General features: G+C 38.4%; 1 protein-coding gene across 1 annotated transcript in view; it reads left to right on the plus strand.

The window, feature by feature from the left end:
- Positions 1-4,374: 4,374 nt before the first annotated feature.
- The window catches only part of MARS1 (methionyl-tRNA synthetase 1), a 179,159-nt gene continuing 164,685 nt past the window's right edge, over positions 4,375-18,848 (plus strand). The window contains exon 1 of the mRNA XM_053708187.1: positions 4,375-4,535. Coding sequence (XP_053564162.1) covers positions 4,433-4,535 — 103 coding nt within the window. The 5' untranslated portion in view covers positions 4,375-4,432. The remainder of the gene's footprint in view (positions 4,536-18,848) is intronic.

Genomic DNA, 18,848 nt, shown 5'->3' on the forward strand with positions numbered 1-18,848 from the left:
AGTTTATTATTAAGGGAGTGAGATCCTATTTGGCTTAACTTAGCTCCCTGGACAGAAGTTAAGCCCTGGCTTTTAACGGTCTGGTAGGACAATCTTTTAATAAATGTCCTTTAAGGCCACAGTATAAACACAATCCAAGAGAGCGTCTCCTCAGACGTTCAGTTTCAGTTAATTTAATGGTGCCTATTTCCATTGGTTCAGCCTGATCGGAAGATGGAGAGGCGGGAGTTAAAGGGTTAGAGAGGCGAGGTACCAGACGAAAAGGTCGAATAGAAGCTTTCTGACTTCTCTCTCTTTCTTGTTGGCGTTCGCGGTATCTGGAATCGAGGCAAATACAAAGATTTATCAGAGCTTCTAGAGATTCTGGAAGTTCACGATAGACCAACTCATCTTTGAGACGTTCAGAGAGTCCTTTGCGAAAAGCTGCTCTAAGAGCTCCTTGATTCCAAGTAGTCTCAGAAGCTAGAGTGCAAAATTCAATGGCATATTGAGATACAGGTTGACCACCTTGTCGTAAGTCTAGAAGAGAAGCTTCAGCAGCGGCAGACCTCCCAGGTTTATCGAAGACATTTGAAAAGACAGAGAGGAATGTATCCACATCCTGGAGTATAGGATCATTCTTTTCAAGCAAAGGTGATACCCAGGCTAAGGCTCTACCTTTCATTAAGGAAATAAGGAAAGTGATCCGATAGGAGGGTGTAGCAAAGAGAACAGGACTATTCCGAAAATGAAGGCGACACTGATTCAGAAAACCCCTACAATCCTCAGGATTCCCATCATATTTGTCCGGAAGAGGTATCCTGGGACTGAGCTGACCTTGTGGCTGATTTGTAGGATTCGTAGGAGGAGAGGGATCCAAAGGAATAGGATTAGGAGGTATAGGAGCAGCCATGTTCTGAAGTAAAGCAGTTATCTGATCCAACTTTGCGTCCAAGGATTGCAAGTGAGTAGCATGAGATCCCAATAACTGTCCCTGGTGGGTCACGGCCATGGATAATTCAGTGGGGTCCATTTTATGGCCCGTTTGTAATGTCAGCCGTAAAGGACCAGCCCAGGATTCAACCCAACTGCTAGCGTGAAAAGTAAAAACACACGCTAGCACACTGAGAAATATCCAGGACGTGACCCACTCAGGTTTAAGAAAAGCAAATGTCCTTTTAAGGAGATAAATAAAACCAAGTGAATTTCCTTTTAGCAAGTGAATAATAAATGTCCTTGTAAGCAGGATAGCAAACAAACAGATAATCCTTTTAGCAGATCTGGATAAAGCAAGTGTCCCTTTAAGAAGGTTAGCAAATAAACAGAGATTCCTTTTAGCAGGTCTGGATAAAGTAAATGTCCCTTTAAGCAGGTTAGCAAATAAACAGCGATTCCTTTTAGCAGGTCTGAATAAAGCAAATGTCCCTTTAAGCAGGTTAGAAAACAAACAGAGATCCTTTTAGTAGGTATGAGAAAAGCAAATGTCCCTTTAAGCAGGTTTTACAAACAAACAGGATTCTTTTTAGCAGGTCAGGAAAAAGCAAATGTCCCTTTAAGCAGGTTAGCAAATGAACAGTGATTCCTTTAGCAGGTCTGGGTAAAGCAAATGTCCCTTTAAGCAGGTTTAGCAAATAAACAGTGATTCCTTTAACAGGTTTGAATAAAGCAAAAGTCACTTAAAGCAGGTTTAGTAAATAATGAAGTATTCTTTGCAGCAGTTAAAGCAACTATCCCCATAAGCAGGTTTAGCAAACATACCGAGTGGCTTACAGGCAAGGAGATCCAGGCAAGGAAGGAGACATCAGGACAGACTAACACTGGTCCGGTCAGAATGTATGAAGAAAAAACAAACGGGCGCTGATTCAAATCTCCCGCCGAGATTTGAAGGCAGGGAGACTCTGACGTCAGGAGGGGAGCCGATACCGCGTCACGTTGCTAGGCAACGTAACGATGCAGAGGAGATCCGTGAGCCGCGGCGACACGGCAGTGAGCGGCTCCATTCATGACAGTAGTGACACTGGCACATGGGTATAGCCAGAGGAGGGCTGGTTATAGGTTCAGTAGTATCTGCATCAGTATAATAACACCCAGCGCTATTTAATGACACAGTAGTGACACTGGCACATGGGTATAGCCAGAGGAGGGCTGGTTATAGAATCAGTGGTATCTGCATCAGTATAATAACACCCAGCACAATATGACACAGTAGTGACACTGGCACATGGGTATAGCCAGAGGAGGGCTGGTTATAGGTTCAGTAGTATCTGCATCAGTATAATAACACCCAGCGCTATATAATGACACAGTAGTGACACTGGCACATGGGTATAGCCAGAGGAGGGCTGTTTATAGAATCAGTGGTATCTGCATCAGTATAATAACACCCAGCACAATATGACACAGTAGTGACACTGGCACATGGTTATAGCCAGAGGCGGGCTGGTTATAGGATCAGTGGTATCTGCATCAGTATAATAACACTTAGCACTATATAATAACACAGTAGTGACACTGGCACATGCGTATAGCCAGAAGAGGGCTAGTTATAGGATCAGTGGTATCTGCATCAGTACACCAAGCACTATACAAAGACACAGTAGTGACACTGGCTCATGGGTATAGCCAGAAGAGGGCTGGTTATAGGATCAGTGGTATCTGCATCAGTACACCAAGCACTATACAAAGACACAGTAGTGACACTGGCTCATTGGTATAGCCAGAGGAGGGCTGGTTATAGGATCAGGGGTATCTGCATCAGTATAATAACACCCAGCACTATACAAAGACACAGTAGTGACACTGGCTCATGGGTATAGCCAGAGGAGGGCTGGTTATAGGATGAGTGGTATCTGCATCAGTATAATAACACCAAGCACTATACAAAGACACAGTAGTGACACTGGCACATCCGTATAGCCAGACAAGGGCTGGTTATAGAATCAGTGGTATCTGCATGAGTATAATAACACCAAGCACTATATAATGACACAGTAGTGACACTGGCACATGGGTGTAGCCAGAGGAGGGCTGGTTATAGAATCAGTGGTATCTGCATGAGTATAATAACACCCAACACTATATAATAACACAGTAGTGACACTGGCTCATGGGTATAGCCAGAGGAGGGCTGGTTATAGGATCAGTGGTATCTGCATCAGTATAATAACACCCAACACTATATAATGACACAGTAGTGACACTGGCTCATGGGTATAGCCAGAGGAGGGCTGGTTATAGGATCAGTGGTATCTGCATCAGTATAATAACACCAAGTACTATACAAAGACACAGTAGTGACACTGGCTCATGGGTATAGCCAGAGGAGGGCTGGTTATAGAATCAGTGGTATCTGCATCAGTATAATAACACCAAGCACTATATAATAACACAGTAGTGACACTGGCTAATGGGTATAGCCAGAGGAGGGTTGGTTATAGGATCAATGGTATCTGCATCAGTATAATAACACCAAGCACTATAAAATAATGTTTTTAATCTCAAATGTACCTTGGTGTCTTTCACTAAGGTTTGTACTTTGGAAATTGTCCGCCACAACCTTTGTCTGTGAATATCCCTGTTCATGTTACACTTACACTTGTCACACATAGCAGGGCCCTCCGCCGATCCTCTGGCATCCACCCCAAGTGAACCTTGGGGAATGAACTTACAAGGGGTCCTTGTCGCCCCCCCCCCAGTGGAGGCAAAAAAAATATTGGAGATTATTTAGTTTCTTCACCTGTGGACACTTTTCCATTAATGGACCAAAACTCTATAGCGCCATCTGCTGGCATTCTGTATTCACCAACAATGTGGCGATTCGTTAATAGAAAAGTACCGGGGTTTTTTCTTGTGAATAGGCACACATATTTACTTTCAGCAAGAGAACTAAATTTGCTAACAAAAGATCGTATAAAGGGGGTAGACCTCTTGTCAGATTTAGTCAATAGTAACAGAAAAACAGGAACACATAAAAAGGCAGAAGATTAAATATTTATTAAAACTCATTATGTCTTCACTCTAGAATGAAGTCTAGACCAATGCATATCAAATGTACATAACTGACACAACAATTTCAACATGAACTCAAGGAAGTTATTTAATTAGAACGCACTAGACCTGTAATCAACCACTATATGAACCAACCACACCAATCCCTACTAAAAAATAAATTGCGAAACCACCATACGAAATGACACCGTGACCCACAAAAAACACACTGTTTCGGTTTAAATGCACCTTCCAGAGCTAACTACGCATGCGCTACGTTGTCTGCGTAGTACATTCTGTTACACGTTGGGAATTGTAGTTCTTACTAACGTTTTCATTCCAACTATGAGATATGATAGAACTACAATTCCCATAGGTGTTCGCTGTGCACGTTGGTTTCATATTGCCTTGTATTTCATCAGCTGTAAGACCTGAAGCCGGATAAACCGGTGCCCGTTGAATTAAAATGAAGCTGTTTCTGAACGAGGGTAACCCTCACGGCTTAAAGGTTCTGGCTGGAGCCGGTCTCTGGGCTGCTGATGTGGAGATAGAAAGGTTACAGCAGGAAGGTAAGAAAGTGAACTGGTGTGAGTACAGTATGTCTCTGTTCGTGTCCCACATGGTTTATGTGACGTGATATGTGTAGTCAGTAGATCTTAATAAGATTACATAATGTGCCTTTCTCCAGAGAATTATTGTTTTTCTATTTATAATTGAGATTTACATTTCATAACTGTTCTAGTATAGTCAGAATATATGTGAAATTTCGCAAAGGTAAATGAACTATTATACTTTCATGATTCAATTTTAATATACTTTTAAATTAATTTCTGTTCTCATGTATGTTGTGCCCATTGTTGGAAAGCATATGTACATATGATCATCATCAGCAATGCACTATTGGGAGCTAGCTTGTGATTGGTGGCTGCACACATTTGTCTTTTGTCATTGGCTTGCCAGATGTGTTAAGCTACCTCCCAGTAGTGTGTTACACAGCTCTGGAACTGATTTCAACTATGTGTTTAATCCCTTTACAGAAGTTAAACAACGTTATAGACAAGCAATAATAAAATACATTTACATATTAGCAGGTGTAGTCTCTAGTCTTACCCTTTACATATTAGATAATTTTACTTTTGCACTTTTAGTTTTAAGTGAAGATAAATGATGCTAGATTTGTAAAAGTCCTCTAGTACAACTGTTAAACACTAATACAATAAATCATGGCTCGACAAACCTAGGCACCAGGGAGACACTGACACCTTAATATTAGGTCCTGGATTAGGGCTTTCTAGGGCTTTTTTAGATATATATATATATATATATAATATAAATATATTTTTTTTTGTAATTTTCCCTGTTTGGGCCTTGCACCCAGGCCTGACTGGGGTTAACTGCCTGTGACTGTGGAGACAGTGCAGCTTCCTGAGAGTGCTGGTTTGCACCCAGGGCTGTGCATGTTGCAGGGTCATAGGATGTGTACCCGGTCCGGCCTGAGAGTGCTGACCCCACCCCATGTTTTGTATATGTTTGGGGAAATTGCATAAGCCTGTGCACCCTCCATTTTTTCACAGTTGCTTTTTTTCACAGTTGTTTGATTGTGAGCCTGCATTGTGTGGCTGTTTAGGGACCCAGGTTTATTGGAAGAAACCTTGACGAGGTACCTGGGCTTTTCCCATTTGGCCAGATGCGGTAACTAATTCTTCCATTGCTGCTTTTTATCTTAGTTGAGAGCTTGTGAGTGAGTGCTGGACTTTTTCTGTGTGTTAATATTAAAATATATATTTTTTAGTAATTTTCCCTGTTTGGGCCTTGCACCCAGGCCTGACTGGGGTTAACTGCCTGTGACTGTGGAGACAGTGCAGCTTCCTGAGAGTGCTGGTTTGCACCCAGGGCTGTGCATGTTGCAGGGTCATGGGATGTGTACCCGGTCCGGCCTGAGAGTGCTGGCCCCACCCCATGTTTTGTGTGTGTATATATATATATATATATATATATATATATATATATATATATATATATATATATATATATATATATATATATATATATATATATATATATTAGGATGACAACTTGATATAGTTTGTTTTATATATAAATATATATATATATAATCATGTTTTTTTATTATCTAATTAATGAAAAACAAGTTTAGAGTGAGTGCACCTGGTGAGTGTTAATATTGGGGAAATTGGTTTATATAACCACGCTCTAAACCCTACAAGTGTGACAGTTGTTCCTTCAAACGACTGTCAAAGAATGAAGCGCAATAACCAAGGTGAGGGGAGCTAAAGGTATAATCGGTGGTGTTTGTATGTTACTGTGTAACCTAAATAAGAGTTTATGCTTATACGTTTTGGTTGAAAAAATAATATATTTATTTTAAAACACTTTAAAACATGTGCATAATAAAAGTATAGAGCTCTATTACTTTAAGACATATAAAACAATATACAATATATAATTTGTAATAACAATACTTGAGGATAGAAAATAGTTGCTAAAATATTGTACACTTTTTGCTTGCTTCTGTGGTCTATATAGTCTCTTTTGAGGCTTTAAAAGTTTCGTAATATTGTTGTTCTGGTACTCACGATTTTGTCTTGAGTGTAAAAGGCTTTTTAGCTTTATGGGGTCATAAAAAACCGTTGCGGAGGCAATGTACGTTTGGAGTGATTACAGCCTTTAATTTGACAATCTTGCTTTTTTGCTTTTTGTGGCTTTGGAGGTTAATAGGAACAAGTAGTAGATTTGTTTCTATTTCCTTTGTTAGGAGTTACAAAGTTTTAAAAGAGGCTGATACAATGTATATCTCCATTGGCTGTGCTAAAGAAAAATCTTAGCCGTTTTATCGTTGTTATGGTGCTTGAAAGTTCCTCGATGTTTAGCGGGGGTTCAAATTGAAATATCCGTTGGTCTCTGAGACTGTATACCCTATTTTTTGCTAGTATGCTGTTCAGGGTTTGCAGGAGTCTCTAAGAGGCTTATAGCGTTTGAAAATTCCTCAATCTTTAGCAGGAGTTTAATTAGGAATATCCGTTGGTCTCTGAGACTGTTTACCCATATAATTTTGCTGGTAGTTGTTCAGGGTTTGCTGGAGTCTCTAAGAGGCAGTTCTGTCTGACGTCCGGTGTTTTGTTTTGCTTCTTTTGCGCTTATTATTTCAAGCGCTAGATAGAGTTGAATCCGTTGAAGGGAAGATAGTTCTTATCCCACAGTGTGGGCATAAACTGTCAAAGAGAGTGCACACTCAGGTGGGCAGATCTACGCGTTTCGGCGGGTGCCTTTATCAAGATGCCTCTGAGAGTGTTCGCGGTCCTTTTTAAAAAGGGGTAGGTGGGCCTTGATTGGTTAATTAGAGATTCTTTGTTGACCAATCTTTGTGCAGATATTTGAGCAGTGTGTTCGGTTACAATTTTTAGCTGTAGTACAGATTTGTGAAATGGTATGATAACGTCAGCTTGATTGAAAATTTTAACATATAAAGCTACTCATATTTTTCTAAACATAGTTGATATGAATGTGTGTTTAGTTTGTGTGTGCGCCCTCTATAAAACATTATATAGTTGAAAGAAATAAACTGTATAAATTTGTGAATAGGAAAAAATAAACTATATATAATTGTGAGTTGGAAAGAAGGGGGGGGTGTTTTAGGACATATGTGATAACTTTGAATTTTTGCATCAGTATAACAATGCTTTAATTATTTTGCAGTTTTGTAGCTGAATGCTGTTAAAATTTGCGACAAATTTCGAAACGAAGATGTTATAGGATATATTCGTAAATATAGGAATGTTTAAATCTAAAAGTATTAGATCAGAAAGTTTAAATCAAACTCCATATTTAATCCATGTGGATATAAAGTTTTAAAGGAGTAAATATATTCCGCTTCTTTTTTAAGTAGGAGGTTTTCTAGATTTCCCCCTCTGGGATTAAGGAAAACTTTTTTGACTCCCCAATAATTCAGGTGGTGGATATTGCCATTATGATATTCAGTAAAATGTTTATATAGATTGGTGTTAGTTGATTTATGTTCGATATGGTGAAGGTGTTCTCTTATGCGGTCTCTAAGCATACGGCTAGTTTGGCCAAAGTATTGGTAACCACATAAACATTGTAAACAATAAATGACATTCTTATCTGAACATCGTATGATGTCCTTGATGTTGATATATTGATTGTTATTATTAGATTTCAGGGTTTTAATCTTGCTACTATGTTTCATGATTTACAGGATATACAAGGAAAGAAACCTTCGACTTTTTCTTTGTTAAGATCAAATGTATTGGGGTTGTGGATTTCCTTATTTTTAAATTCACTTGGTGATAGTATGTTTTTCAGATTTTTTGCTTTCTTAAAAATGATGTCTGGATTATTTTTCAATCTATGTCCCAAAATTTGGTCATGTTTTATATAATGCCAGTGTTTGTTTAAAATCTTTTTGATTTCATGATGTTGTGAGTTGTATTGCGTTATAAAAGGTATAAATAAGGGATCGTTTTTGTTTTGGTTAGGTGCTGATTTTTGTTTTGGTGCGAGTATCAAGTTCCTATCCATTTCTTTTACCTCTAATTGTGTTTTCTCCAAAGTGTGGATGTTATATCTTTTTTCAATGAATCTTTGTTTTAAGGTTTCTGATTGGGTGGAGTATTGGTTAATATCTGAACAATTTTTCCTGATTCTGGTGAATTGATTTTTGGGGATATTTGTTTTCCATTTATTTAGGTGGCAGCTTTTATTGTGTATGTAGTTATTGGCATCTGTTTTTTTAAAAAAGGTTTTGGTTGTAATCATCATATTTTTAATTTCTATTTCTAAGTCCAAATAGTGAATTGAGTTTGTACTGAATTCATGAGTGAAATTAAGGCCTAGTATGTTGTTATTTAAGTCTTCTAGAAATAATTCTAGAAGTTCAGGTTCGCCTTTCCAAATTATAAATAGGTCATCTATATAGCGGTAATATAGCACAAGGTTCGCCCCCATGGGCTAGAATTTATGTAATTATGTTCAAAATAACCCATGAATAGATTAGCATAACTGGGGGCGAACCTTGTGCCCATAGCAGTCCCCTTGTGTTGTAGAAAAATCTCTTCATTAAATAAAAAAGAGTTGTTATATAATATAAAATGGATACAATCAATTAGGAATTTATTTTGTTCTTTATTTAAATTTGGATCCTTGTCTAAGAAGAATTTTATAGCTTTAAGCCCTTTTTGGTGATCTATGTTTGTATATAGGGAATTTACATCACATGTTACTAGAAGGAAGTTTTCTTCCCAAGATATATCTTTTAGGATGTTGAGTAATTGAGTCGAGTCTTTTAGATAGGAGGGTAACTGGGAAACGTATGACTGTAAGAAGAAATCGACATATTGCGAAAGATTTGATGTGAGGGATCCTATGCCTGATATGATAGGTCGTCCAGGGGGTTTAGTTAAGTTTTTATGGATTTTGGGAAGTATGTAAAAAGTAGGTGAAATGGGGTTTACAATGTTTATAAAATCAAATTCATTTTTTGTAAGTACTCCTGAGTTTAATGCTTTTATGAGAAGATCTTGTAGTTTTTTTGTTTGGTTTTTTAAGGGATCAGTTCTAAGTAAAGGCTTATCATTTGCCCCATCATGCAAAATAAATAAATTTGAAACCCTCATAAACATAAACCAATACATACGTAAACTCACCTTAAAAAGATATTTCATAAAGAACCCTCTCGAGAACAAAACCCTCAAAGAAAATGAACAAAAATTTAAACACACAAATCTAAAAGCCCCCTCAACGTTCTATCCCACAAATGAAAAAAGCGAAGACATTAAACTCTTTGAGAAAATGGTCAAACAAGATATAGACAAACTAGATCAAAACAAATTCATAGAGTGGAATATGACTCAAAAGGGACTAAAAATAATAAAAGATCTAAAAAATAACGAAATCACTATTAAGCAAGCTGACAAGGGCGGAGGAATAGTCCTTATGGACACATCTTTTTATTTAGAGGAATCTTACAGACTTCTAAATGACCAAACAACATATAAAAAATTAAGATCTAATCCCTTAAAAAACCAAACAAAAAAACTACAAGATCTTCTCATAAAAGCATTAAACTCAGGAGTACTTACAAAAAATGAATTTGATTTTATAAACATTGTAAACCCCATTTCACCTACTTTTTACATACTTCCCAAAATCCATAAAAACTTAACTAAACCCCCTGGACGACCTATCATATCAGGCATAGGATCCCTCACATCAAATCTTTCGCAATATGTCGATTTCTTCTTACAGTCATACGTTTCCCAGTTACCCTCCTATCTAAAAGACTCGACTCAATTACTCAACATCCTAAAAGATATATCTTGGGAAGAAAACTTCCTTCTAGTAACATGTGATGTAAATTCCCTATATACAAACATAGATCACCAAAAAGGGCTTAAAGCTATAAAATTCTTCTTAGACAAGGATCCAAATTTAAATAAAGAACAAAATAAATTCCTAATTGATTGTATCCATTTTATATTATATAACAACTCTTTTTTATTTAATGAAGAGATTTTTCTACAACACAAGGGGACTGCTATGGGCACAAGGTTCGCCCCCAGTTATGCTAATCTATTCATGGGTTATTTTGAACATAATTACATAAATTCTAGCCCATGGGGGGCGAACCTTGTGCTATATTACCGCTATATAGATGACCTATTTATAATTTGGAAAGGCGAACCTGAACTTCTAGAATTATTTCTAGAAGACTTAAATAACAACATACTAGGCCTTAATTTCACTCATGAATTCAGTACAAACTCAATTCACTATTTGGACTTAGAAATAGAAATTAAAAATATGATGATTACAACCAAAACCTTTTTTAAAAAAACAGATGCCAATAACTACATACACAATAAAAGCTGCCACCTAAATAAATGGAAAACAAATATCCCCAAAAATCAATTCACCAGAATCAGGAAAAATTGTTCAGATATTAACCAATACTCCACCCAATCAGAAACCTTAAAACAAAGATTCATTGAAAAAAGATATAACATCCACACTTTGGAGAAAACACAATTAGAGGTAAAAGAAATGGATAGGAACTTGATACTCGCACCTAACCAAAACAAAAACGATCCCTTATTTATACCTTTTATAACGCAATACAACTCACAACATCATGAAATCAAAAAGATTTTAAACAAACACTGGCATTATATAAAACATGACCAAATTTTGGGACATAGATTGAAAAATAATCCAGACATCATTTTTAAGAAAGCAAAAAATCTGAAAAACATACTATCACCAAGTGAATTTAAAAATAAGGAAATCCACAACCCCAATACATTTGATCTTAACAAAGAAAAAGTCGAAGGTTTCTTTCCTTGTATATCCTGTAAATCATGCAAACATAGTAGCAAGATTAAAACCCTGAAATCTAATAATAACAATCAATATATCAACGTCAAGGAAATCATACGATGTTCAGATAAGAATGTCATTTATTGTTTACAATGTTTATGTGGTTACCAATACTTTGGCCAAACTAGCCGTATGCTTAGAGACCGCATAAGAGAACACCTTCACCATATCGAACATAAATCAACTAACACCAATCTATATAAACATTTTACTGAATATCATAATGGCAATATCCACCACCTGAATTATTGGGGAGTCAAAAAAGTTTTCCTTAATCCCAGAGGGGGAAATCTAGAAAACCTCCTACTTAAAAAAGAAGCGGAATATATTTACTCCTTTAAAACTTTATATCCACATGGATTAAATATGGAGTTTGATTTAAACTTTCTGATCTAATACTTTTAGATTTAAACATTCCTATATTTACGAATATATCATATAACATCTTCGTTTCGAAATTTGTCGCAACTTTTAACAGCATTCAGCTACAAAACTGCAAAATAATTAAAGCATTATTATGCTGATACAAAAATTCAAAGTTATCACATATGTCCTAACACACACCCCCCCTTCTTTCCAACTCACAATTATATATAGTTTATTTTTTCCTATTTACAAATTTTATACAGTTTATTTCCTTCAACTATATTATGTTTTATAGAGGGCGCACACACAAACTAAACACACAATCAGATCAACTATGTTTAGAAAATTATGAGTAGCTTTATATGTTAAAATTTTCAATCGAGCTGACGTTATCATATCATTTCACAAATTTGTACTACAGCTAAAAATTGTAACCGAACACACTGCTCAAATATCTGCTCAAAGATTGGTCAACAAAGAATCTCTAATTAACCAATCAGGACCTACCTACCCCTTTTTAAATAGGACCGCGAACACTCTCAGAGGCATCTTGATAAAGGCACCCGCCGAAACGCGTAGATCTGCCCACCTGAGTGTGCACCCTCTTTGACAGTTTATGCCCACACTGTGGGATAAGAACTATCTTCCCTTCAACGGATTCAACTCTATCTAGCGCTTGAAATAATAAGCGCAAAATAAGCAAAACAAAAACACCGGACAACAGACAGAACTGCCTCTTAGAGACTCCAGCAAACCCTGAACACCTACCAGCAATATTATATGGGTAAACAGTCTCAGAGACCAACGGATATTCCTAATTAAACTCCTGCTAAAGATTGAGGAATTTTCAAACGCTATAAGCCTCTTAGAGACTCCTGCAAACCCTGAACAGCATACTAGCAAAAAATAGGGTATACAGTCTCAGAGACCAACGGATATTTCAAATTGAATCCCCGCTAAACATCGAGGAACTTTCAAGCACCATAACAACGATAAAACGGCTAAGATTTTTCTTTAACACAGCCAATGGAGATATACATTGTATCAGCCTCTTTTAAAACTTTGTAACTCCTAACAAAGGAAATAGAAACAAATCTACTGCTTGTTCCTATTAACCTCCAAAGCCACAAAAAGCAAAAAAGCAAGATTGTCAAATTAAAGGCTGTAATTACTCCAAACGTACATTGCCTCCGCAACGGTTTTTTATGACCCCATAAAGCTAAAAAGCCTTTTACACTCAAGACAAAATCGTGAGTACCAGAATAACAATAATACGAAACTTTTAAAGCCTCAAAAGAGACTATATAGACCACAGAAGCAAGCAAAAAGTGTACAATATTTTAGCAACTATTTTCTATCCTCAAGTATTGTTATTACAAATTATATATTGTATATTGTTTTATATGTCTTAAAGTAATAGAGCTCTATACTTTTATTATGCACATGTTTTAAAGTGTTTAAAATAAATATATTATTTTTTCAACCAAAACGTATAAGCATAAACTCTTATTTAGGTTACACAGTAACATACAAACACCACCGATTATACCTTTAGCTCCCCTCACCTTGGTTATTGCGTTTTTATTATCTAATCTCATAGGAATGGCCAAAAGTTTATAGCTTCTAAATTTATGTACAAAGCAACGTTTTTGTACACATAGACTATGGATTTCACTAGCATGAACAGTTTTAAGGATCTGTTGCTTTTTATATGCTGTATATTTGGCTTGTTTTGTGAGAATATTTCTGTAAAATTCTTCTATTTTTCTGCTGACCTCTTTAGTAACTTTCTTAACCCCTTAAGACCAATGACGGAATTATTCCGTCATGGATCAATTGAGCAATGACAGATTTATTCCGTCATGGAACAATTGAGCAAACTGAAGCTGTGTTCTTAAGGGGTTAAAGTGCAGTTATGCTTTGAATTGTTATAGAGAAGTCTGTTTTACAAGAGTTTGATAGGAAAATGCACTAAAAGAAATACTGTCCTTTTTTTTGTGAACACCATCACTTAGAGAGAAGACCACATTTAAAAATAATATATAATTTCTGAGGAGCAGCAATGCACTACTGGGATTTAGGTGAACACATTGAGTGAGCCAATGACAAGAAGGATATATTTGCAGTCATCAATCAGCAGCTAGCTCCCAGTAGTGCGTTGCTGCGTCTGAGCCTACTTAGTTATGTTTTGCAATAAAGGATACCAAGAGAATGAAGCAAGTCAGACAATAGAAGTAAATTGGGAAGTTTTTTTTAAATTGCATGCTCTATCTATATCATAAAAAATGTGGGGGTTATGTCGTTTTAACCCCTTAACGACCGCCAACGTTGTTGTTATTATCATTAATAAAGCAGCAACATTTTATGCAGTGCTCTACAAAGGTATATTACAATCATAAGGGTACAATACAATAACAACTTACAATGAGACATTGTGTAAGACTATACACTGTACATTACTACACTTACATTGACAAACATAAACAAAAGGAGAGGAGCCCCCTGCCCTTAAGCACAATCAGTAGTAGATGCACTTTTATACAAGGTGAGCTACAGTTGGAGAGGCTCTCAAGCTGGCAATCTAAAGGAAATTGCATACGTCATCTGTCGTTTTCCTTTGAAGGGGTTAATTAGCGCAGCTCTCAACCACAGTTTTGAGACCAGACTATACCCCAATCTCTCCAGGAGCGCATCTTGTTTCCTTTATCGACACCCATGCTTTTACAGGGCCAAAAACTACTGAATGACATACAGGGTTAAACTCCGCATAAGCTTTTATGAGCTCATCAGGTCCTGTCATGAATAATATATTGATTTATTTGTCAGTCATTTCAAACCAGTTGTTTTTTAATATTGTATATAAAGGCATTAAGAAAAAATGAAAATGGTTTACTGTATTGTGTCCCTTTTAATAATGTGCCCTAATATGTAACAGTGTTCTCCACAGAACAATTTGCCAGCCAGGGGCATTTTAAAGTTGCCAGTGTAATAAGTTCTAATATTACATTTTCTGCTTCCAAAGCACAAATTAATTGCATAATTTAACAAATTAATTTCATGATATTTTTGGGGGCATTGAACATTTTTAATATTAGCCAGTTTTAGCTTATATTTGGCTAAAATTTTAGCCGGGTGGTCAGTAAAATTAGCTGGGTGGCGCACCCATTAAAAAAGGCCTGGGGACTCACAGAACACTGCTCTTCATTCTCTACCCCATGCAACTGAAAGGAAGTGTACTACAAAAATGGAAGTTAAGCCATTACATTGTTATATAACTATAAAACTGATATCAACGTTTTGGGAGCAAGCTGTGGTTCTCTGATAATTGAGTTGGAATTTGTTTTAAGAAGTCATAACAAGCTGATATTTCAGAACAAATATATCAATTTTATGGACCACTTTGAGTAACTTAGATTATCTCATTCATGTAATAAAATAAATGACTAGTAATATTGTTACACTTAAAGGCTTAACCCCTTAATGACAACTGACGTACCAGGTACGTCATGCATTAACAAGCAGTTAATGACAATGGACGTACCTGGTACGTCAGTTGTCTAACAGAGTGCTGGAAGTGATCACAATCACTTCCAGCAGCTCTGAGGGTATTGCAGTGATGCCTCGATATGGAGGCATCCTGCAATACCACTTTACAAGCCTCTGATGCAGAGAGAGCCACTCTGTGGCCCTCTCTGCACCGGTAGTGATGGTGCCTTTGTCCGGTGGGAGGAGGGAGCGTGTGCGCGCATTAGCCACACTGACACCAATGAAAAAGTAAGGGGAAAAAAGTTTTTTTTTTTTTTTTTTTATATTTAAAAGGATCTGTGAGGGGGAGGGGGGTGGGGGTATTGTGGGGGGGGCTGCTACACTACAGAAATAATTAAACACAAATAAAAAAATAAATACAATTAAAATAAGTTTGGTTTGTGGGACCAAACTGGGTACTGGCAGACAGCTGCCAGTACCCAAGATGGCGGTAATTAGGTAGGGGAGAGGGTTAGAGAGCTGGAGGGGGGGATCAGGGAGGTTGGTGCTAAGGCAGGGGTCCATCACAACTAAAATATTTTATAATTTTTATTTAAAAAAAAAAAAAAAACTCTTTTATTTAGTACTGGCAGACTTTCTGCCAGTACTTAAGATGGCGGTAACAATTGTGGGGTGGGGGAGGGAAGAGAGCTGTTTGGGAGGGATCAGGGGGTGGGATGTGTCAGGTGGGAGGCTGATCTCTAAAATTAACCCTGCAAGCTCCCTAATTTAACCCCTTCACTGCTGGGCATAATTCACGTGTGGTGCGCAGCAGCATTTAGCGGCCTTCTAATTACCAAAAAGCAACGCCAAAGCCATATAAATCTGCTATTTCTCCAACATAGGTGTGTCCGGTCCACGGCGTCATCCTTACTTGTGGGATATTCTCTTCCCCAACAGGAAATGGCAAAGAGCCCAGCAAAGCTGGTCACATGATCCCTCCTAGGCTCCGCCTACCCCAGTCATTCTCTTTGCCGTTGTACAGGCAACATCTCCACGGAGATGGCTTAGAGTTTTTTAGTGTTTAACTGTAGTTTTTCATTATTCAATCAAGAGTTTGTTATTTTCAAATAGTGCTGGTACGTACTATTTACTCAGAAACAGAAAAGAGATGAAGAATTCTGTTTGTATGAGGAAAATGATTTTAGCAACCGTAACTAAAATCCATGGCTGTTCCACACAGGACTGTTGAGAGCATTAACTTCAGTTGGGGGAACAGTTTGCAGTCCTTTGCTGCTTGAGGTATGACACATTCTAACAAGACGATGTAATGCTGGAAGCTGTCATTTTCCCTATGGGATCCGGTAAGCCATGTTTATTACGATTGTAAATAAGGGCTTCACAAGGGCTTATTTAGACTGTAGACATTTTTTGGGCTAAATCGATTGATATTAACACTTATTTAGCCTTGAGGAATCATTTATTCTGGGTATTTTGATATAATAATATCGGCAGGCACTGTTTTAGACACCTTATTCTTTAGGGGCTTTCCCAAAGCATAGGCAGAGTCTCATTTTCGCGCCGGTGTTGCGCACTTGTTTTTGAGAGGCATGGCATGCAGTCGCATGTGAGAGGAGCTCTGATACTTATAAAAGACTTCTGAAGGCATCATTTGGTATCGTATTCCCCTTGGGTTTGGTTGGGTCTCAGCAAAGCAGATACCAGGGACTGTAAAGGGGTTAAAGCTTAAAACGGCTCCGGTTCCGTTATTTTAAGGGTTAAAGCTTCCAAAATTGGTGTGCAATATTTTCAAGGCTTTAAGACACTGTGGTGAAAGTTTGGTGAATTTTGAACAATTCCTTCATGTTTTTTCGCAATTGCAGTAATAAAGTGTGTTCAGTTTAAAATTTAAAGTGACAGTAAGTTCGTGGCGCTTCCTTTCGGATTAGCCACTGCTCCAAGGATTTTCACAAAGGTACTAGGGTCCCTTCTAGCTGTGCTAAGACCAAGGGGCATTGCAGTAGTACCTTACCTGGACGACATTCTGATTCAAGCGTCGTCCCTCCCTCGAGCAAAGGCTCACACGGACATCGTCCTGGCCTTTCTCAGATCGCACGGCTGGTAAGTGAACGTGGAAAAGAGTTCTCTATCCCCGTCAACAAGGGTTCCCTTCTTGGGAACAATTATAGACTCCTCAGAAATGAGGATTTTTCTAACAGAGGCCAGAAAGACAAAGCTTCTGGACTCTTGTCGAATACTTCATTCCGTTCCTCTTCCTTCCGTAGCTCAGTGCATGGAAGTGATCGGGTTGATGGTAGCGGCAATGGACATAGTTCCTTTTGCGCGCATTCATCTAAGACCATTACAACTGTGCATGCTCAGTCAGTGGAATGGGGACTATACAGACTTGTCTCCAAAGATACAAGTAAATCAGAGGACCAGAGACTCACTCCGTTGGTGGCTGTCCCTGGACAACCTGTCACGAGGGATGACATTCCACAGACCAGAGTGGGTCATTGTCACGACCGACGCCAGTCTGATGGGCTGGGGCGCGGTCTGGGGATCCCTGAAAGCTCAGGGTCTTTGGTCTCGGGAAGAATCTCTTCTACCGATAAATATTCTGGAACTGAGAGCGATATTCAATGCTCTCAAGGCTTGGCCTCAGCTAGCGAGGACCAAGTTCATACGGTTTCAATCAGACAACATGACGACTGTTGCGTACATCAACCATCAGGGGGGAACAAGGAGTTCCCTAGCGATGGAAGAAGTGACCAAGATTATTCTATGGGCGGAGTCTCACTCCTGCCACCTGTCTGCTATCCACATCCCGGGAGTGGAAAATTGGGAAGCGGATTTTCTGAGTCGTCAGACATTGCATCCGGGGGAGTGGGAACTCCATCCGGAAATCTTTGCCCAAGTCACTCAACTTTGGGGCATTCCAGACATGGATCTGATGGCCTCTCGTCAGAACTTCAAAGTTCCTTGCTACGGGTCCAGATCCAGGGATCCCAAGGCGGCTCTAGTGGATGCACTAGTAGCACCTTGGACCTTCAAACTAGCTTATGTGTTCCCGCCGTTTCCTCTCATCCCCAGGCTGGTAGCCAGGATCAATCAGGAGAGGGCGTCGGTGATCTTGATAGCTCCTGCGTGGCCACGCAGGACTTGGTATGCAGATCTGGTGAATATGTCATCGGCTCCACCTTGGAAGCTACCTTTGAGACGAGACCTTCTTGTTCAGGGTCCGTTCGAACATCCGAATCTGGTTTCACTCCAGCTGACTGCTTGGAGATTGAAAGCTTGATTTTATCGAAGCGAGGTTTCTCAGATTCTGTTATCGATACTCTTGTTCAGGCCAGAAAGCCTGTAACTAGAAAGATTTACCACAAAATTTGGAAAAAATATATCTGTTGGTGTGAATCTAAAGGATTCCCTTGGGACAAGGTTAAGATTCCTAGGATTCTATCCTTCCTTCAAGAAGGATTGGAAAAAGGATTATCGGCAAGTTCCCTGAAGGGACAGATTTCTGCCTTGTCGGTGTTACTTCACAAAAAACTGGCAGCTGTGCCAGATGTTCAAGCCTTTGTTCAGGCTCTGGTTAGAATCAAGCCTGTTTACAAACCTTTGACTCCTCCTTGGAG

Source organism: Bombina bombina, chromosome 3 (genome assembly GCF_027579735.1).
Source record: "Bombina bombina isolate aBomBom1 chromosome 3, aBomBom1.pri, whole genome shotgun sequence".
Classification (NCBI taxonomy): Eukaryota; Metazoa; Chordata; class Amphibia; order Anura; family Bombinatoridae; genus Bombina; species Bombina bombina.